Source organism: Microplitis demolitor, chromosome 7, assembly GCF_026212275.2.
Source record: "Microplitis demolitor isolate Queensland-Clemson2020A chromosome 7, iyMicDemo2.1a, whole genome shotgun sequence".
Lineage (NCBI taxonomy): Eukaryota > Metazoa > Arthropoda > Insecta > Hymenoptera > Braconidae > Microplitis > Microplitis demolitor.
Genome location: NC_068551.1, coordinates 2,872,116 through 2,893,694, shown reverse-complemented (window position 1 = coordinate 2,893,694; position 21,579 = coordinate 2,872,116). Strand labels below are relative to the sequence as shown.

The 21,579-nt window shown below is 28.2% G+C and overlaps 2 protein-coding genes across 2 annotated transcripts in view; both read right to left on the bottom strand.

Moving 5' to 3' along the window:
* LOC103571139 (low density lipoprotein receptor adapter protein 1-B) overlaps positions 1 to 1,968 on the bottom strand; it is a 49,652-nt gene extending 47,684 nt beyond the window's left edge. The window contains exon 1 of the mRNA XM_053740562.1: positions 1,716 to 1,968. Within this exon, the coding sequence (XP_053596537.1) occupies positions 1,716 to 1,758 (43 nt within the window). The 5' untranslated portion in view covers positions 1,759 to 1,968. The remainder of the gene's footprint in view (positions 1 to 1,715) is intronic.
* A 12,829-nt stretch (positions 1,969 to 14,797) lies between these two features.
* LOC103571137 (zinc finger protein 33A) lies at positions 14,798 to 20,814 on the bottom strand. The gene is made up of 3 exons (XM_008549180.2): positions 20,608 to 20,814; positions 19,446 to 19,679; positions 14,798 to 19,169 (listed from the first exon to the last, which is right to left on the bottom strand). The coding sequence occupies exons 1-3, from the start codon at positions 20,743 to 20,745 to the stop codon at positions 18,003 to 18,005; spliced, it is 1,539 nt and encodes a 512-aa protein (XP_008547402.1). The 5' UTR covers positions 20,746 to 20,814; the 3' UTR covers positions 14,798 to 18,002.
* Positions 20,815 to 21,579: the final 765 nt, after the last annotated feature.

Sequence of the window (21,579 nt, the reverse complement as noted above, 5' to 3'; positions counted from 1 at the left end):
TCATAACTTTTTTTTTTCTTTGAAAAATAAATAAAATAAACAACTTTTCACTTTGAAACTCATGAGAAAATATAGTGATGTCAAGTGTACTAATGAGTGTTTTATTAAAAGTTTATCTAACAATAAATTTATTTAATTTTGTTTCAGGTGAATAACCTCTGAAATTGAATTTATATTGTATTGTTTATGTATAGAGAGATAGATAAATGAGACACTTAAAACTACGAGATAACTTTCAACAGTGAATTAGAGAATAGTTGTTACGGTGAAAATTGTTTATAACTATAACTATTTTAATTTTGCAGATTGTATAAACGTGACTGTTTGTAGTATAGTACTTTATATAATTTTATACCAAGTATATATACTTTCTCGTGAAAAAAAAAATTGTTGAAAAAATGTTGAATGTTCTAAGCTTCAAAACGTGGTACGACGAACTTTTTTTAAACTTTTAAAAACTCAAGAAAAAAATCAATAATTGACTTAATACTATTAAAAGATGCTAAAAATTTTCAAAAAAGAAAAATTCAAAATTAGCTTTTTTACTTTAAAAACAAGTGTGTATTCAAATTAACACACTTGCCAAATAACATAAAAACGCCATAGATATTTAACACACCGTAAAAAAGTATAGTTTTGCTTGTGGTCTTAAACATAGAATACATTTATTGTGTGTTAAAATAATACACTCGTAACACACTTAGTTTTAGAGGATTCTAATCAATTACACTCAAAAAATGATAAAATTTATCACTTTTAATGGAGACTCAAAAAAAGTTTACAAAAGAGTCTAAAAACATGTATTTGTAAAATTGACAACTTTTTTTTTTCTTTGTATTTTCAGAAGTTTGAAAATCATTTAAAGAAAATTTCGTCATTGTCTCACGTTTTGAAGTTGGAAATAGCCAACATTCTTATAAAGATCATTTATTTGTAATTATTACAAATTTCTGCAAAAAGACAAGAGGAAAGACCATAATCAGTAAAGGAACGAATGAATTTAGAAAATATCGACCTATGGGTACATAAATTGAAATGACATGGAGTGGATACGTAAATTGAAAAAACATAGAGTGTTATTATTTTTATGATTATATTGATATTTTTATGTTTGTATGCATGTAGTTTTATCAGTTATGAAATTTATGTTATTAAATTTAAGATGAATCAGACGCACTGAAGAACTAAATAAATTGAATTTTTGCAACTTCAGCGCACGTGTTCACATCTTTACTCATGTTCCAAGATTTTTCAGTGATTCAGAATCTTTATCAAATAAACTTTCGCTGCGATTGCGTTATTTTTTTTTATACAACTAACCTTATCTTGTTTATTAAAGTTAAAGTTTAGTTTGAATTTTTATTAGAAATAAAAAATTTTCATATGGAAATATCTTTTCGCACATTATTGATTTATCTTTTAGCCAGTTCAATGTTAAAACTTTTTTATTCAAAAAATTATTCATTAAAAACCATCTCTACAGTTAAAATTAACAAATCTAGCAAAAATATGTGGCGTTATATAAATAATAATTTTACTCTGCCCGAAAAAAGTAAAAAAAAATCCGTAAAAACTCAAAATTAAAAAAAAAAACTGACTTAAAAAAAAAATCTTTTTAAACATCAAGTAAAAATTATTCAAATATTTATATTTTTTATATTCATATTTATTTTTAAAGTCAATAGAGTGTAGTTTGAAAATAAAAATAAACTCACTTCGATGTCTTGAAAATATTCTGAATTTCTTGAAAAAAGGCATTGTCACAATTTACAAAGTTTTGTAAGACTTTTGAATTGAAAAAATTAAATTTTAAAAATAATTAACATATAAAAATTTATTTAATCTAATTTAATTAATATATTTCATTTAAAAATAATAATTGAATAAAACGCACAACTCAGTACACGATTAAAAGTCTATTCAAGTGAACAGCAATATAATAACTGGATCTTTCTCTTTTACGAAAGAGACTGCACTACAGACAACACAGTAACATATAGTAAATCTTAGTAACTTAACTGCACATATATATCTCAACATGTGAGTTCGTGATACTTTTTATTCCACGCCTCTTCCCGTTACATCGCACAGATCTAGATCGATAGATCTATCGATCAACTGATAAGTCTAGCATCAACAAGTTGTTGAGTAACATATATATATATATATATATATATATATATATATATTATTAATCGTAAATAAAATTTATGTATAGAGATAATAAATATTTATTATAATTAAAAATATAAAAATATCATAAGCTTGTGAGAACAAAAGAGAATGACGATGGATTATATAATTGATGGGAAAACTCAATTGGATTTAGCTTGAGGGATGGTAAAGAGGGTTTGAAGCGTTCAAGTGCACACTTATGGTCCAGTGACGCAGTCACTGAGGTGTCTCTTTTGTTGTTGAACCTGCGAGAACAAGGGTCACAATAATTGCGTTGTAATTCACTATTGCGAAAGACTAGACGCAGTCGCGATTAAAACAAGGGTGATGAAGTGTCGTTTTGAAGTCAACTGTAGATAGTAAATCAAATTTATTTAAACTTTTAATTTTTGACATTTTTTTAATATGAAAATTTTTATAATTTCATATATAAATAATAAGTGGAAATGAGATTCTCATTGTAAAAAATTTTTCCTGTTAAATTACACTCATTATTGCCGTAACTCGTTTATAATAGTGGGTCACACGAATAATTATCCGAAAATGTTTAACCAAACACGGTGTAAAATTGAGTTCAGAGAAGCTTTATTTGGTAAAATATAGAGAAATGTGACACGGTTGAGTGACTTCAAAGTTTCGAGAAAGCTTGTCAAAAGGTTTCGTCACCAGCTTTGTAGGTAGTAAAGATTATCGCGTTTGATTAACAGATTTAGCTGTGGTGTCTCTATACGTGTAATTTAGTGCAGAAAAGCTTTATAAGTAGAAATATAGCGAGAAACTTCTACAGCCGAGTCACCTCAAACTCTCGAAAAAAGTTGTCGGAAAGTATTATCAAATTTAGTTCAAAAGAGATGTATCGATTAGTTTTGCTACTGTAACTAAACGGTTTGTGACCCTTCGTAATAAATTTTCTTACTTTGAGATACGGTTACTTGATCTTACGAGTACTTTGATGTCTCAATAATGTCATTGTGATCATGAAAAATTATTTTTTATTCTAGTATGTAATGAAGAAAATTTTGACAATTGCCCTTTCTTTGTATGCAGGGTAAAAATGACCAAAAAAAATAGGATATCTCAAAATTTTGTTTCAAAAATAATTTCAATTCTAATTAATAAACTAATTATTTTGAATCCGGAAATAATTTTGGTAAAATTTTTTTAGACTATTTTTAAATCACTGATAATGAAAACCTAATTTTGAAAATTTATTTACTTCAAATGAAAAAATTATAATATTTGGAATTGCTCAGTGCAAAAATTAATTACAGACAGTTTTTTAAAACGTCTTTGATTTTACTTAAAAAAAAAAAAAAAATATTAATGTACGATGTCAGCTTCGAAATAAATCAATACAATAAAAAAATCAAGCACAAAGTAACAGTAAATTTTTAATAAAATTAGATTAGAAAAAAAAAAAAATTTTTTTTTTTAGAGTTATCCTCTGAGAGCACGTTCATGTCTTTAATTCGTGACACGAAAAACTGTCCCGTTTGCACTTGTTGAAAATTTCATTAGCTTGTTCGGGTAAAATTCTCAGTATTATTTTTTTTTATTTTTTGTAACCCACATACTGCACAACTCGCGTCATCATTTTTAATAAAGCTATTTTTTAATTTATAATTTTATTAGCTATTAACTTTTTTTCATCTAATAATTTTTTTATATTCATCTTTATTTCAATTCCCATATACACTCTAGTCAACTTTTAATTTTTATGTCGTAGATACATCATTAAGTCTAAGTTTAATTTATTAAAGCTCATATTGAAAAGAGAGAGAGAGAGAAGGAGAGAAAGAGAAAATTAAATTTAAATTTTAGTTTGAGCTTAGACCTCGTGCGTCTATGAGATATCGAGAAATTCCTCAGATGCGCTGTATCCCTGAGGGTGAATTGCTCCAGGGTAACCAAGATTTCGCGAAATTACTCATTCCATTTCCTTCAAAGTATTACGAAACTTTGGTGCTGAACCGGAAATGTACGACAAATTGCACAAAATTACATTTAGATTTTTACTTTTTTCATGAATATTTAAAATTAAAAAAAAAAATAAAATAAATAAATAATTTAAATATTTAAAATTAAATAAAAATTATCAAGTTTATAAATAGGTCAACTTATATATAATTTAACAAGAGGTAATTACGATATATATTTGAATATTTATGGAAGGTAGTAATTACTGATTGCAATGCTCGATTTACTAAGTGGTAGTGTATGGAAATACGATAATCTAAGCTATGATTTTGACTAATGGGATTTATATTTATTAAGAGAAATAAAATATAATTTCATGTTTAGAAGCGAATTAATGTAATAAAGGAAAAGGAAAGGACAAAACGGGCCCGCTAAACTTTTTAATAAATTTAAATTATAAAGAACAAATTCAGCTCTTAAAATTTTTTTTTTAACCTTAAATAAGGGCAAAATAAGAAATTTCGAATCGATGAAAATTGTTTTTTGAAAATATATTTTTTAATACAAAATTCAAAGCTAAGATTATTTTTATCATTAAAAAAAAAAAAAAAAAATTTAATTTTAGAAAAAATTTAAAAAATTGAATTTTTTTAATTTTTCAGTAAAGCCCATTTTACCCCACATTAAAATTTTTTTTAATAACCGAATTATATTGTTATCAACTACTTGCTTGGGGGTTAAAAAAACCAAATTAGTAGAGTACTAATTTTGACAAGCGGCCCACTTTGCCCTACATTACAAATTTTTTTCTATAGCTGGGTAATATTGACACCAAAAACTTATTTAAGGTCTAAAAAAATATAATTCTCAAAAATAATACACTTTAGCGTTTTTTTTTCCTACAATGTCCGTTTTACCCCTCCTCTCCCCCTCCTGTCCTTTCACCGACTATAAACATGAACAAATCATTTGAATTTGATGTTAATATCGCTACTCAAAAAAGTGAATATCAATGAAAATTAAAAAAAAATATATATATACATATATATATATATATATATATTTATATTTATAACAATCATAGATAATAATTAAGTTGTAATTTCAATATTGTTATTGAACTCTGACGTTTGGCCTGGTTTAATAGATATAAAAACAAAAAATGATATCCGAGTCATATTAATTGAGTAATTCATAGATAACATAAACAAGATGATCGATAAACATACAAACAAATATCACATAGAAATAATATTATTACGCACAGTATAATTAAAATGTTTATCAAACAGTAAAACAAAATTACCCGTTCAATCAACATGACATTTCAAAATAAATATAAATAAGTAATACGAATTTCAGGTTTATAATATATGAAGATGCAGAAAAATATAAATTTTACCGAGTACATATTCGCATTCACTTGAATGCATCGTGTGCTCGATCATAGAAATGGTAATGACGAATTGATACAGAGAACTAAAAAAGTTTAGATGGAAATGCAAAAAAAAAAAAGTTTAAAAAAACTTGGAAGCCTGATATTTACGGTAGGAAACGACTTTGCCAATGTATAAATAAATGTATAAAATTGTTTACCAATTGAAATGGGCCTAGCTCACAGCAACGAGTGATATTTGAGGGTATTTTAAAAGATATACATATATATTTGCTTTTATCACGAGAATCTGTACAATTTTTCTCCCACTCAATTTCTCGCTCTCCGCTCGATGCTATCAATTTATGCAATTTAAATATGTACATATTTATTGTTTTATATTCTAATAATTTTGTAAAAAAATTTTTTCATATACATATATACATGAAGAATACGCGGATAATTTGAACAAGAGTTTTTCTAATCAAGTCAAATATTAATATCGGAATCAAAAATTAAAATCGTGTAATTCAAATTATGATATAATCTGAAAATTTTTTTAAAATATTCGGTTTAAATAATAATATTTAGTATGAAAACTATTCACACCTCCCTAAGTTATATTCAAAATAAATTTATATATATCGTAAAAAATATGTTTCATTAAATTATAATGAAATTCACGTAAAAACTATTTTAAATTTTCCAATAGAACGCTTTATGATATGCGAAATTTCTCGGAAAAGGTTTCATATTCATTGCAGAGTACTAAAGAAATTACTTAAACCCGAATGAAAGTAATATGTATATTGAACAAGAAAATTTATTCAACAGAGACTAAATGCATCATCTATCTGATGAAAGTTGATTACAGTCTTTTCATAGCCTGGAATATTATAAATTATGAAAAATAAACAGGACTATTATATATTAGATTTCTATAGATTAATTTTTTCAATTGAAATGTAAAATATATCGATCAATAGTATGACATATTTTAGCTTTTAGTTAACGTCATTGCAATTTCTTATTATACGTGGAAATGGCTAAAATTGCCACCTTGTTCAATAAATAGGTAACTACCATTCAATATATGTGATATTAATTTTTTTTTTTTAACTTCAATAAAATTTACTGTAGAACAAGATTCTTAAATCGTAAAAATTAATTAGACCACAGCAATAATCCTGAAGTTAACAGACAATTAAAAATTTTGTATATTTTTTTTTTTTTTTCAATAATTAATTACAAAAAAAAAAACTAAAAATATGCACATGTAGGAAATTTAAAAAACTACACGTGCAATTTTCTTAAATATTTTTTTTTATAATTTATCATTTTTAAAAAAAATCTTAAAATTATTAGACCTTGGCCAACTTCAGTATCATTCACAGGAATTAATCAAATCATTTTTTTCTATCCAACTAAATTCCTGAGAATAAGATTTAACCACAAGAAGTTATTTTTCCAAGCGAGATTGGTCAATGACAATTCCCTGGTCATGTCATTCAAGGATGGCTGATTAGACTCCTATCATTTAACTACTTGGCAACCAGAATCATAAATGTACAATAGTATCATCATTTCAATTAATTAGACTTCAAGAGATAAGAATTGTCAATAGAAGAGTACCCTTCTATACTCATGGATCAATGACATACATTTTTTTTGCTATTCGAAGCATTGTTTATTTAATCTATAATTGAAAATTTCACTCACCAAACTGAAGGTAACAGCATTATCATAGAAACTATCGACAAACACGAACTAGGTTCCAAGATCCAGACCATTAACTCCGACTCCTCGGATTGTTCATTCAATATCTCGAAATTCCAGATCTTCGATTATTCAATTAACGAACTTCATTAACTGGTTTACATTTACAGTGAAATTACTCCAAACAACATTTCAAATTGTCAGACAATCTCATGATTTCCAGCATACAATGGCTCTCCCCCACTTTTACCACATCTCCAGTCAAACCTATGCAAAAATATATTTTATCTCACATTTTTTGTCAATGAATATTTCCTTCACACATTTCAATAACCAAATAATCTATTATTATTATTATTATTAATTAAAACATATCAATAAAATCCAAAACATAAATTAATAATTACCATTCGTAATAAAAGCCAAGCACCAGACAAAGCTGCCAATATTCACAATCCGGAAGTTTGCCGACAATTTTAAATTTATAAATTATCGCACATTTTTTTCACTCACACTCATGACCATAAAGTTAGAAGACAATTAATTAATATTTTTTTTTTTTTTTATAACAATTTAAATTATAAAAAAAAAACTAAAAATGTACACTTGTAAGATATTAAATTGCAAAAACTATAGGTGCAATTTTTTGAAATTTTTTTTTTTTTTTTTTTTTTTTTTTTCATAATTTATCGTTTTTTAAAAAAACCAAAAATTATAAGACGTCGACTAACTTGAGTATCATTCTTCATGTTATTATCTTGATTCACAAAGAAATATATATCAATATATATATTAATTCTCTACGTTTGAGATTAATTCTACACATATTTATTATGAAAAAATAAGTTTAAATAATTACATGACACACAACACTGACGCTATTTTTTAAGAATTAATTACTCGTATACGCGGGAAGACAAGTTACGAAACAGTCGTTCATTGCGGACAGATGTCGCTGTGAAACAGATTCCAACGAAACAAATAACCAATCAATCAGACCTCGATAACCAGATTTACTTTCTTATTTACCGACCGTAAATCTTAAAAAATATAGGTGTCAATTAGTTGTTGTCAAGTTGACAACAACTCCAACCTTTTCAACTATTAACTACAAGTTGTTACACAACTCTCCCAGAAACTTGACGACAATCTACTGCCGCAATCTGTTGCCAACTTTCTCAGAAAATTGAAAGCAATTTTTCGTAATTAACCGAATGCTAACTTTAGCCACAGACTTTCTAAGCAAGTTGGCGTCTAGTTGTTGTCAATTTATATAAATTTTAATTTTTAATATTTGAAAAAAAAAAAAACTATTGAAAATTGGAGACAAATTTAAATTCACACGTTAAAATAAAACGGTGGTAGAATATGATGAAAAAATAATTAAAATATTGAAAAAAAAACACGCGAGTGTTTGAACAAACCTTGGCAGGGAAATAATATGCAGAAGGGTGTCCTAATACACTTGGAGATTTGAATTAAATTGCTCCAAGTGTATTGCAGCTAAAAAAACGTCACTTAACTGCTATTTCCCCACCAGACGATGCCAGATGATTGGGCTCAGGAACTAGGAAGGTATCAGCATCAGCCATCAGTCACCAGCCATCAGCAACACTTTACACTCAAACAGAACACTCAACACTTTAGACTAGCACTGAACACTTCATTACACCACAAATATTTGGCACAATTTAAATTAATAAAAGATAAATTTTACAATCACTGCACAATTTTATACGACGCCACTGCGATACTGTTTCAATTCAAACGTATAGAAAGATCTGGACTACTACTGCCATTGCCGATGATACTGACTGCCGCTATAAGACCACCAGTTGATACGAAGCAATAGTTTTTGTATGATTTATTTTTTTTCCTCCCACTTTAGTAAAAATGTGAATGCCGAGTGCAGCGACGCGCAATACTGACGCGCAACAACGACGCGCAGCAACGATGCGCAACAGCGACGCGCAACGGCGATGTGCAGTACTGCCAACTTGACGCGAAATTTAAAAATCGAAATTTAATAATTTTATTAAAATTCATTTGTGTCAATAATTATATTAATAATTTTTCATTAATAATTTGTTAATTATTCTTATAACTCTTGCGATAAATTTAAACACTCGAAAAATGAATTAATAGAAATTTGGGAAAAATCACAAATCAAAATAAAATGGTGGCAGAATATATTAGAAAAAAATTTTAAATACTAAAAAAAAACACTTGAGTGTTTGAACAAACCTTGGCGGAGAAATAATATGCAGAAGGGTATCCTAATACACTTGGAGATTTGAATTAAATTGCTCCAAGTGTATTTCAGCTAAAAAAAACATCACTTAACTGCTATTTCCCCACCAGACGATGCCAGATGAGTTTACTCAGGAACTTGGAAGATATCAGCATCAGCCATCAGCAAAACTTTACACTAGCACCGAACACTCAACACTTAATTACACCACAAACACTTTGCACAATTAAAATTTTACAAACACTGCACAATTTAATTAAACAATAACTGAGCAAAAAACTTTATAGATAATTACATGACGCCACTGCAGCACTGTTTCAATTCAAACTTAGAGAAGGATCTGGACTACAACTGAAGTTGTCGATGATACTGACTGCCGCTATCGAACCGTCAGTTGATTACATAGCAATCGATTCTACGATTCATTCGACCTTCCCTCCACTTAAGCAAAGATTCTAACGTTGAATACAGCAATGCGCAGTAGCGCCAACTTGGAGCGAAATTTCAAAATCGAAATTCAATAATTTTATTAAAATAAATTTATGTCATCGGATCTGATGCCTGATTGATTTTCTGTAACATCGGAATCTATATTATAGACATTCGCCCTAAAAAGTGGCTGTGAATTGATTTTTGATATAATTACAGAAAAAATTAATTGTTATAATTAAAGCAGATTTGGTTAATTTAAAAAACTATTTCTTTTTTCTTATTTATAAATTTCATTATTTAATGTTACTCATCAGATAAAAGTCATGACAAAAAGATTTCAGAAAATAAGTAATGAAATATCGATTATATTGAATTTTTTCTAGAAATTATTTTTTTTTCCATAAATTTAAATATTTAAGCGGCATTTTTCGTCATTGGACAGTGGTGCCAAAGTGGTAGATTTGAAAACTTAAAAATTTAAATCCACGAGAATTCTGGACATGAGCAATCAGTTCTCGCCAGGACTTTACACGAGAAGGATCTCCGCAGACTAAAAAAAATATAAACACTGATAATTCAAAACTCCTAAATTAAAGATATTACTTAGTAATAAAAAATCATAAAAATTAATCAGTACTTACAATAAAATATATCTGTGAAAATGACAATCATCAAATTGTTGATGTTCACCTTCGCCTGGACCTTAGCTAACATCACACGGATTTCTTTCACAACGTAGATGTAAACTTTGGCGCCAAAGTGCCGGCGCCCTAAAAAACTTTTAAAATTGTCATTTTAAAAATTCATAAAATCATCAATAAAAAATAAAGTTGCAGAAAAACTTACATGGAGACGACAGATAATGTTGGCCAAGCTCAGCGGCGGCTGGGAAATATTCTCCAGAGAGCCGAACAATTTCGTGTACCAACGCGGGAAATCCTGACAACACGTCCAGCAAGGAAACTACTGACAAGGACGAAAAATGCACATGCATGGGTAGTTTTTCTTGGAACTTTTTTAATACTTCTAAGTGGACTTATTTATTCACGTTGGACAACTCCGGATGCTGATACTATTCGTACAGTTATCAGGAAAACAGTAAGTCCATAAACAATTTTACTGAAAACCTCTTCTTCTTTAAAATATTCAATGGCTTTCAATTGTAATGACCGCATTAAAATTTTTATAGCTAATTTTAAAAAAAATTAAAGCTTTAATTGAAAAAAAGACAATTTCGCCGAGTTATAGATTTAAAAAAAAGTATTTACAGTTGATATCAATTAGAAGTTAAACGAAATTTAGAAAATAAATTTCAGTAAAATCTTTATGTCAATTTTATAATTAGAATTTTCAAATTTTGTAGTCTAAGATAAATTTAAAAAAGTTTATTTAATTTCTAATTGATAACATCTATAAATAATTTTTTCAAAATCTATATCTCGACAAAATTGTCCTTCTTTCGATTAAAACTTTAATTTCTTTTAAATTAAATATTAAATTTTTATACTGTTGACAGTAGAGCCATTGAATATTTTATATAAGTAGGGGCTGTCTGAAAATGCCCTTAATATTTTTATAAAAGTAAATGCTTCAAGTTATTAAATCTTTAAATTAGCCAACGTACTGCGTTCAATAGATTTTAGTAGCATACTAGCAAACTTGGTCTTACACTTTGATAAGTTTAATTGAGGGAGACTAATCTCTCATTTAGCCTCGTGGGAGGGAATCACTTTGGGTTCTAGCGGTCACCGTTAAAGTGAACACACCCAACACGTGGTCAATGTCACTGACAGTTAGTAATTGCTTTCACAATTTTATTACCGTTATTTAATTATCGAATTTTAATTAAAATTTCTATAATAATTATCGCTATCGATTTATCATATGAATATACGAGTCGAGTATCCATTCCAGTGAGTGAACCAATAAAGTTAAAATGAATAGCTTCTTTAAATAGCCCGAATAACTTCTCTACTAACTTTTAATTATTTTCTTATTACATTCATTAATAAGGGAATTTTAATATTTCATTTTATTTTAAATTACGGATACTTGATCAAACTATGCATTGAATTCGAGTACGGATTATTCTTTGAAGTCTGTAAGTACCTATAAATAATAACTTGAAGAATATTTCAACTTATTATCCGATGGTTTATATTTTCAATCAAGTTTGAAAATAATGAAAAAAAATGCGGCTTTTGTTTGTGTTCGAGAGCGCGATTGGGAGGATTTTCCGCGTATAAAACCGGATGCTATAAGCCACTAGAGTTAACTATATATACAGAATAAACCACTTGCTGGAGATGTTGAGAAGTTAATTCCGTTGTATTACTCGCTGGTACTTGATTAACTATACGCTGAACTTAAATAATAGAAAATATTGAACAAATAATTTATGTCTGTACTGATATTTAACTTCTCTCTTTTTCTTTCATTATTTATTTTAGTAACCACGGTAATTTACTGAAAAATTTCAAGTTATTGCAGAATTAAGACCAAGTTTTTAGTTATGTTTTAATTAATTTTATTTAACTGGTTCTGTTTTATTTTTATTTCATTCAATCAAAATTACTATTTGTTTTTATTTAATTAAATTATTTTTAATCAGATTTCACGGTAATAATTTTTTATTTAATTTATATTTTTGATGTTTTTTTTTAACTGTAATAAGAAGCAACTTATCTCAGAATTTAAATAATTCAGTCTATTTAAAGACTGATACTTATGATATTTTCTCAGTCTTCACTTTATCTTGGCGCCCCTATTTTACATGTTTATTAATAGTCGATAAATGGAATAAAAAATAAAATGCCATAAAAAGTTTGCTGTTTTATAAAGGTGTTAACTATCTTAGAGTAGAGTACTTGAAATTATAATTCACAAAACAGTAAAGCTGTGAATCTTTTTTTTTTCTTCCCTACTTTATATGCTGACTCAAAAAAAATATCAGCTTGCGTTGGCACGCTCAAGATAAATCTGTAACGTAAACTCTTATAATCTCATTGCTAGAACTCAAGGCACGATGAAACATAACATAGTGTTTGCTTCGTTTCTATATATTTATATATTAGACCATTATTACACTTCGTAGACAAACCTAGACCAGTCATAGTCATCTGACGCACACGTACTCTTAAAAGAAATTAGACAAATCTAACAAGTCCCGATTTTCTGTAGATTTTCTTGAATGGTGACAAATCCCCATTTTCTATAGATTTTCTTCAAAGGTGACAAGTTCAGATTTTCTATGGATTTTTTTGAAAATGTCTTGGTTTCCCATAGATTTACAGAAGTTCTTATATAAATATTATTAGAAGCTCCTTAGATGAACTTAGACTATTATTAGACATCTGACACACACGTGCTGTTGAAAAAAAAATTACAAAAATCTAGCCCATTATTAGACGATCACGTGCTCTGTTGAAAGAAATTATAAATTATAGAGAGGCGTGGGTACAATAATTTAATACTGAAATCCTATTGATTTTAGAGTTTTTGAACGCCAGTGGCCTATAGGTACCTGATTCCAGGTTTTGACCCTCCAATCAACGAAATGATCCACTGCACCACCTTCAAATATGAATCTATTATTTTCTTTTCCACTTTATATGCTGACTAAAAAAAATTCAGCTTGCGTTGGCACGCTCAAGATAAATCTGTAACGCAAACTCTTATAATCTCATTGCTAGTACTCAGAGCACGATGAAACATAGCGTAGTGTATTTGCTTCACTTCTATATATATATATATATATATATATATATATATATATATATATATATATATATATATATATATAGTACTCCTCTTTACTCATTTTCGCTAGATTCATCTAAGAAAACGTGAGAATCAAACTACCAGTACTCATTTTCTCAACCCACTTAATATTCCCATATTTTAATAAAAACTTTAATTTTTTCTTTCTCCTTATTTTATTTTTAAAAATATTTTTGCAGACAAGATTATTTACTGTAAATCGTATTCGAGAATTTGACGCACGGAAAAAATAAAAGTTATTCAAAAAACACGTAGAAATAGAGGGAAAATGATACAGAGGAGCACTCGGTGTCTTCTCCATAGACGGGACCAGTGCCAAGTGTAGATGAATTATGCACACATGATGTCGTAAATATGTGGTTTTCTGTTGGATATAGAATAAAGATGAAGGAGCTCGAAAGTGTGTTGACTGGTTAAAACTCAACGGTGTGTGATAATTCAAATGAAGCACCGGTACTCAATTTAGACGTTCATCCCAGCATCGTTTCTCTTCTGTTAGTGATTAATTCCAGCAATTAATGCAACAAATGTCATTACATACCGAGCATTAATTATCATTCTCTTCTAATACACATACATATTCCAGCATTTACTTTAATAAAAAAAAACACAAATTTATTAAAGATTAAATTGATATTCTCGTCTTTGTCTCCAGCTGCATAATTTACTCAACTACTTTTCAATATTCGTTCTTATTTTTATTTTATTTAAACTTTTAGTCTTACTTTGTATTCTCAGTCGTGAATTTTTAACCGAATTCTTTCTTCACTATTGAATAATGCACACGTGATAGACGTCCAGCTGCTTTCTCCGTCGTCTTCCTTTTCCGATTGCACTGTCAATATTCTGTATATATCGATTTGAGATTGGATTCAAGTGGCCTAGTGGGAATAAATGCCGTGTTAGAGAGACATGCGAAATTGGAAGAATTCTTGTTGGCCCAACACCTTGAAGAAATTCAATCATACATATTTTTTATCATTGCATGTTCTATTTTACCCTTTGTTTTATTTTTTACCAACACGTAACGCAAATTGATAATTTATATTTGTATTTATATTACAGTGTGGTCCCAAGGTAGCCGGTAAATTTTCCGAAAAAGTAGCAGCGCTTTTGTACACTTCTTCTACCCAAGACGACTGCTAGTACAGTGGCTGTAGCTGCTGTGTATTATGAAGAATTTACTTCTGCTGACAGGATCGATCTGCAAAAACGCCGAGTGCGAATTGTCAACGGGAAACAATGTATATACAAGAAATGCCGGCACCTAACTCTTTATACTTTAGCAACAGAGCAAGAAATTTAAAAAGAATATGACAAGAGATAAGAAATAAATAATAATAATAATAGAAGCAAAAAATATCTGGTTTTCTGACAACGAAGACAACTCACAAGAGACTCTCGTGACTTTATTGTTGTACTTGCACACAAGTTCTACATCTCAAAGTGTCTTTCTTGTTCCTGATGAATGAACACCACAATGAGTAGATAAAAAGTTTAAAAGTATACAATATAGTATTAATATAATAGTCAGATACTAAATTTTCTGACGGCTAGATTATTTTAAAATTAAAATTATAATGTAATTAGTGAAACTGTCATTTCACTTAAATTTTTAATGATAAATTGCTGCAAGTAATTAAAGGGACGCTGATATTTACATGTTGAGTAATTATTAAAAAATTAATTACCATTTTAAATGAATTGCATATATTACGTATTTTATAAATTACCGAACGAAAGGTCGACGCTCTTTAAAAAAGTTGTGAAAATTAAACTTTTGGTATTGAGGGCATCCGAAGATAGTGCCGCATTTTTTAAAAATATGCAATGATGACTGTCATAACCGTAGTAAAATTTTATGTTATTAAAAAAAAAAAAAAATAAAACCTTAATTGAAACAAGGACAAGTTCGCGGGGATATAGAATTCAAAAATAATTACTTACAGTTTTGATCAATTAGGGTTTCGATTAATTCCCAATTAATAACCACGGTAAGTAATTTTTTTTAATCTATAACTCAGCGAAATTGTAACCACGATGCCCTTTTTTCAATTAGTCCTTTAAGGCCATTCTCAGACAGTCTCCCCCACTTTTTTAAAACATTTGATGACTTTCGATCGTAATGACTCTATTAAAATTTTGATAATTAATTAAAAAAAAAATTGAAAAGAGGAAAATTTCGCCGGGACATAGAATTTTTAAAAAATTACTTAAAGTTGTTATGAATTAGGACTTAAACAAAATTTGTTAAATAAATTTCAGCCTACAGAATTTCAAAATTCGAATTATAAAATTTACACAAAGATTTTGCTGAAATTTATTCCAATTAATGCTTTGATTTTTTTGAAAATAATTAATAAAATTTTAATACTGTTATGACAGTTCAGTCATTTGATATTTTTAAAAAATGGCGACACTGTCTAAAAATTCCCTTAATTTTTTTTTAATTAATTGATAAAATTTCAATACACTTATGACAGTTATTGAAAATTTTCAAAAACTGGAAAGTACTGTCTGCGAATGGCCTTAAAAAAATAAAAAATATAATATAAATAAATGAATAAACCGTTGATGGATGTAAGGTATTACCAAAGTTTAATAAACATATTATAATATGTATATATATTATGATACAGCGGATAAGAGGTATTGTTGAGCACGACAGGCGAGTTGTATAACTTGAAATCTAAAGCGGTATCACTATTATACTCATGACAATATCATCCGGAAGATGTTTGAAACGCGCAGTTGTATAGTATTACGGTAACGATCTATGCTGGTACTTAGCAGGTACCAGGTTTACTTAGAGTACTTGAAACCCAACAGCTTGTGGCGGTGTCTCGTCTCCACACTATCTCTTGACTTGTTTCAATACACAAATGCTGCAACCATCAAGCCGTATTAAGAAAATTCCTGAGAAAAGGATAAGCTCTGGCGTTAATTATATCAGTGTACTTTCTGGCGCTCTGCTGGATTAAAAATTAAAGGTACTTTTAAAGAGTGAGTGGTTTTAAGACGCGGCGAGAAAAAATAAAATAAAAAAAATATAAATTAAGAGTAGAAGAATAAAAAATGTATCAGTAACCCTTTGTGTAAGTGCTTTCGTGCATTTGATATCGATCTAATCTTCTTGATGCCTTTAAACTAATTTTTTTGTTACTATCTTTAGTTATACATTCTATCTATGTACATACCTGCTGGTGCGGAGATAAAACTTGTTAAAAAAAAATTTGCATTCTAATGGCCAGCAGATAAAACAGTCGAGTAATCAAGTATGCAAAGAAGCACTGGGAGAAAGAGATAGAGAGATAAAGAGAGGGAGAGAGTAAAGAGAAGCTTCGTTAGGGTTGCGTGGTGATGAGAGTATGCGGATAAAGTGTAAGTTCACACTCCCAACCACGACTGATGTGTGTTGGAGCTCTCTACGTTGTATCAACAAAGCGACGACGCGGTAATAAACACCTGTTATACATTTTGATGAGTAAGTTAACTGGATTTGTAGTATGTACATACTCTCTATTATAAGAAGTTTTAAAAAAAAATATAAACAATTGAAATAACATACCATGGGTTTTCTTATTTTGTTAAATAAATAAATAAAAATATTATTATTATCATTCTGTACATTTGGTTCAATATTTAAATTTTAAATCTTTACCTCAGAGTTGAGGTAGCGTTTGTGGCCACTTATATTTTTGGACACTTAGTACTTGGTTTCAATTAATTTAAATGTGTAAAATAAAATTTTTATTGTAACACGCGTTACTAATTCCAAAAGGACATATTTTTATTCATATACTTAATCAGAACGTGTTATTAATTAACTTTTGGATTTTTTTTTAAACAATAAAATGGAAAAAAATATATATATGAAAAAATTGCACCTATAGTTAATTTAATTTTCTACATGTGCATATTTTTTTTTTAAATTAAGTAGTTGAAAAAAAAAATTTGAAAATTTTTAACTCTGCTAACTTCAGGATCATCATTTTTCATGGGAAATAAAAAAACATAATAAAAAGAAAAAAAATATACTGGGTCTAAATTTCTGAGATATTTCGAGTAGCTGCTGGTATGTCAGCCGAAAAATTGCGTCGACCCCATTATCTCTTAAGTCACCTTTAAGCAGTCAAATCACATAAAAATTTTTCCATTTTCCCTGCGCGAAAAACGGGCGTATTTTTTTTAAGAATAAATCTGCAATATGCTTTGCAATTGAAGACAAATCATATGCTTTTGGTTTTAAATTTAGTGACTAAAGTTAAATGGGCGTATAAAAATATGTCCTTTTAAAATTAGTGGTCAAAAACTGGCCAAGAACGGCACCTCTACCCTATATCTCCTGATTACTTGCTAATCAGTTTTCGGGCTATGAATTTTCTCATGTCTTTTCAATTTAGATTTAGTGATAAAAGCTTTGTTGCAAGTCTGGCAAACGAAAGGCTTTTCTCCAGTGTGACATCGCATATGTACTTTTAAATGACCTGACTCGTAATACGTTTTCATACAAATATAACACTGGAATTTTTTCAACCCCGAGTGATACTTGAGGTGCCGCGTTAGCTCAGGGCGTGTTACGAATGACGCATCACAACAATTACACGTGTATTGTTTGTTATTTAAATGTTTCTGTACATGTCGAATCAACTCGGAGTTTGAAAAGAATTTTTTGCCACATGTTTCACAATTAAACCGGCTCCCGAGAGTATGTCTTTTCATGTGCGTATTGTATGTACTGATATTTGAAAAATTAATATTGCAGTGTACGCACGTCAACGGTTTTGACGAGTGTGTTGTTTTGTGATTTTTCAGTTCAGTAAATAAATTGAATTGTTTCCCGCACTCTTCACATATCAAATTACGATTTTTAATTGAACATTCACTTGCATGGTCATTGATCATGTCTGTTGTTAACTCTTGGCTACAGTATTTGCACAACACAACACTCTCAAAGTAGTTGTCTTTGAACTTGAAACCTAAACAAATACCGCCTTCATCAATTATTCTATCTAATTTATTTCTAACTATCGGATATCGCCGCTGAGGATGCGGTCCATTTTTTTTCTTGTTCGTTTTTTTAACTCGTGGATTTTCAGATACTTTTTTTGTAATTATAGATGACTGAGTAATTGATTCGTTATTTAATTTATCTTCTGTCGAATTTGACGTTTTCGTTAAAGGGCTTAATGATAATTGCGGACTTTCTTGTTCTTCACTCGAGTTGACATCTTCTTCTCGAACTTGTTTTATTAAATTTTCGCTGGTCGCATTTCGCGTTTCACTTAATAAACAATGTTCAATTACATGTTTCTTCAATTCTTTGAGTGAACTGAATTTTTTAGAGCACAGTTGGCAATAGATATCAATGTTTTTTCTACACTTACTTACACTTATTTCATTATTATTGTCACCGCAGTCCTCTTCAGTCTCATACAAATACTCCATTTTCACATCACTGTCTCCTTCCGTCTCTTCGTCTACATTTTTTTTGAGTTCGAACGAATCTGCAGTATCCCATATCTATAAATATTAAATTTTATTTAAATTTTGATACTTAAGTCTGCCGATGTCTAATGATTTTTGAATTTTTTTTTTAAAATGATAAAGTATAAGAAAAAAAAATATTTTAAAAAATTACACCTGTAGTTTTTTAAATTTTCTACATGTGAATTTTTTTATTTTTGCAATTGATTGGTTGAAAAAAAATTCAAAAATTGTGAATAGTCTCTTAACTTCAGTCATTTTAAATTTCAAATTGAAATTAATAAAATATAAATAAATAATTAATAATTTTACCTGCGTTGAGTCATTCGGCATCGTAACTATATAAGTAATTGGCGAATCACTATTATCAGTAAATATATTGTCTTGATTAATACATAACTCGGAATTATTTCCATCATTTATTTTCAAATATGATCTGAGTGTTTTATCAGAAAGTTTAATTAAATTTTTGAATCTATCAAACTCTTCAACTTTTCTTTTACAATTAAAACAAATTGCATCTGGTAAACCATCTTTCGGGTCAATCTGAAAATAAAAATTATTTTATTAATTTTTTACAAATTTATTGTTATTAAAAAAAGTTTAAATTTCATTTAATCAATAAAATATTTCCATTAGTATTTTGAATTCATTATTTCGTTAAGAATTTATGACTTTTAGAGTTAATTAAAATTACATTAAATATGTAATGAACAACTCATTAAAGTAGAATTTATATTTATTTAATTTTAATGGAGCTTTAATTTGAATATAATCATACATTTATAAATGAGTTTTCAAATTCAAATTGATACAAAATTAATTTATAAAGTGATAAAAATAAATAAAATTATTTCGTTTATTTAAAAAATATTCAAATAAAACACTAAATTTTATGAAATAATCTAACTAGCAGAGACAACTAGAAGATATCAAAATTTCTTTTAAAAGGCTAAAACAAATTTGTTTTTATCTCAAAGCTGTTCTTTTAAATGAATAAGACATGTAGGCATTGGACCTAGGAGTAATAGGAAACTTGTCGTCTTTTTTCTGTCTTAAAAGTCATTTCGATTACAGAATCATTTAGATGACTTATTTGTAATTTACTTTTCATCGTCACTTGTTATGTGTCAAGTTTTTTAAGCAAATATTTTTCCGGTGACATAAATGTCTGATTGTTTTGTTGTCAACATACTGGTACCTTATCTACAAGTCAAAAAAACAGATAAATAAAATGTAAGCAGAAGAAAAATTTAAAAATGCGTATTTAAATATTTGAAAAATTAGTGCACGCATTTTTTAAATTTCATTATTTATAATTTTCAAATTGTCTCGTGTCTACTACAATGACACATCAAAATTGATATTTAATAGATGTCACAAAGCCAAGCTTACTACTTGGGAAAGTAAATTAAAAAAAAAATAACATTAATTAAAAAATAAACATGTTATCAAAAAAATAACCTTAAAGTACCTTCACATCTGCTAAACAACTAATAACATCAGCTAGATTATTACTATCGTCCTCAAAAATCGACGTCATTGTTTTCGAATCTTGTTGAAGGCACACACGACATGTATTGCTTAAATTAATTATTTTTATTTCTGACATGTTTATATACTATTATATATAAATCCGCGCAAAAATGAAACCTACGACCTGAAGCGCGCTGCAATCGAATTTCCGCTATCGACTGTCATTTAAATTTTCTTCTACAATCTGAAATTCGTCGCATAGTAATTTTGGCGTGAAATTTAAAAATTTAAACTTCTAAATATCCCTAAACTCGTTTACCCACATCAGTAATTACATTAATTAAATTCTTATACACATAAGGTTAAAAAAATATATTATCAGTATATAAATATGAAAAAATCCTAAAATATATTATCAGTATATGTAAATATGAATATGGATATAAATTAATATATCAAAATTAAATTTTTTAATCCGATGCCTCATGTATCGATTATTTAACTCGTATTCGATATCTCGATATCTATTAAATCGACTTAAATATATATTTTATTTTTAAAATACTAAAAATAAAATAAATTATTTATAATTTATTGATTTCCATTAAATCTTTTTTTTTTACTGCATAGTTTTTAAATTTATCACGAATTTAAAATTGATAAATTCGATATTTAAAAAGTAAAAATGTTAAATTTTCGATGGCTAGTCTCCCGGATAATGCTAAATACATTCATATATATATATATACATACATACATATATATATAAAGTAAAAGCATTCTCATTCTCTATATATTCAGCTAGGGTTTTGATACAGTATAAAATATACCTACAATTGTTGCACACATATAAAATAAGTATATATACATATATTTACATATATATATACTTCTCGGGACACGCCTCACTCCTGCACAATAGTCTCGAGCCCAAAAGCACCTCCAACAATGCCCATGTTGGTTTAAATAA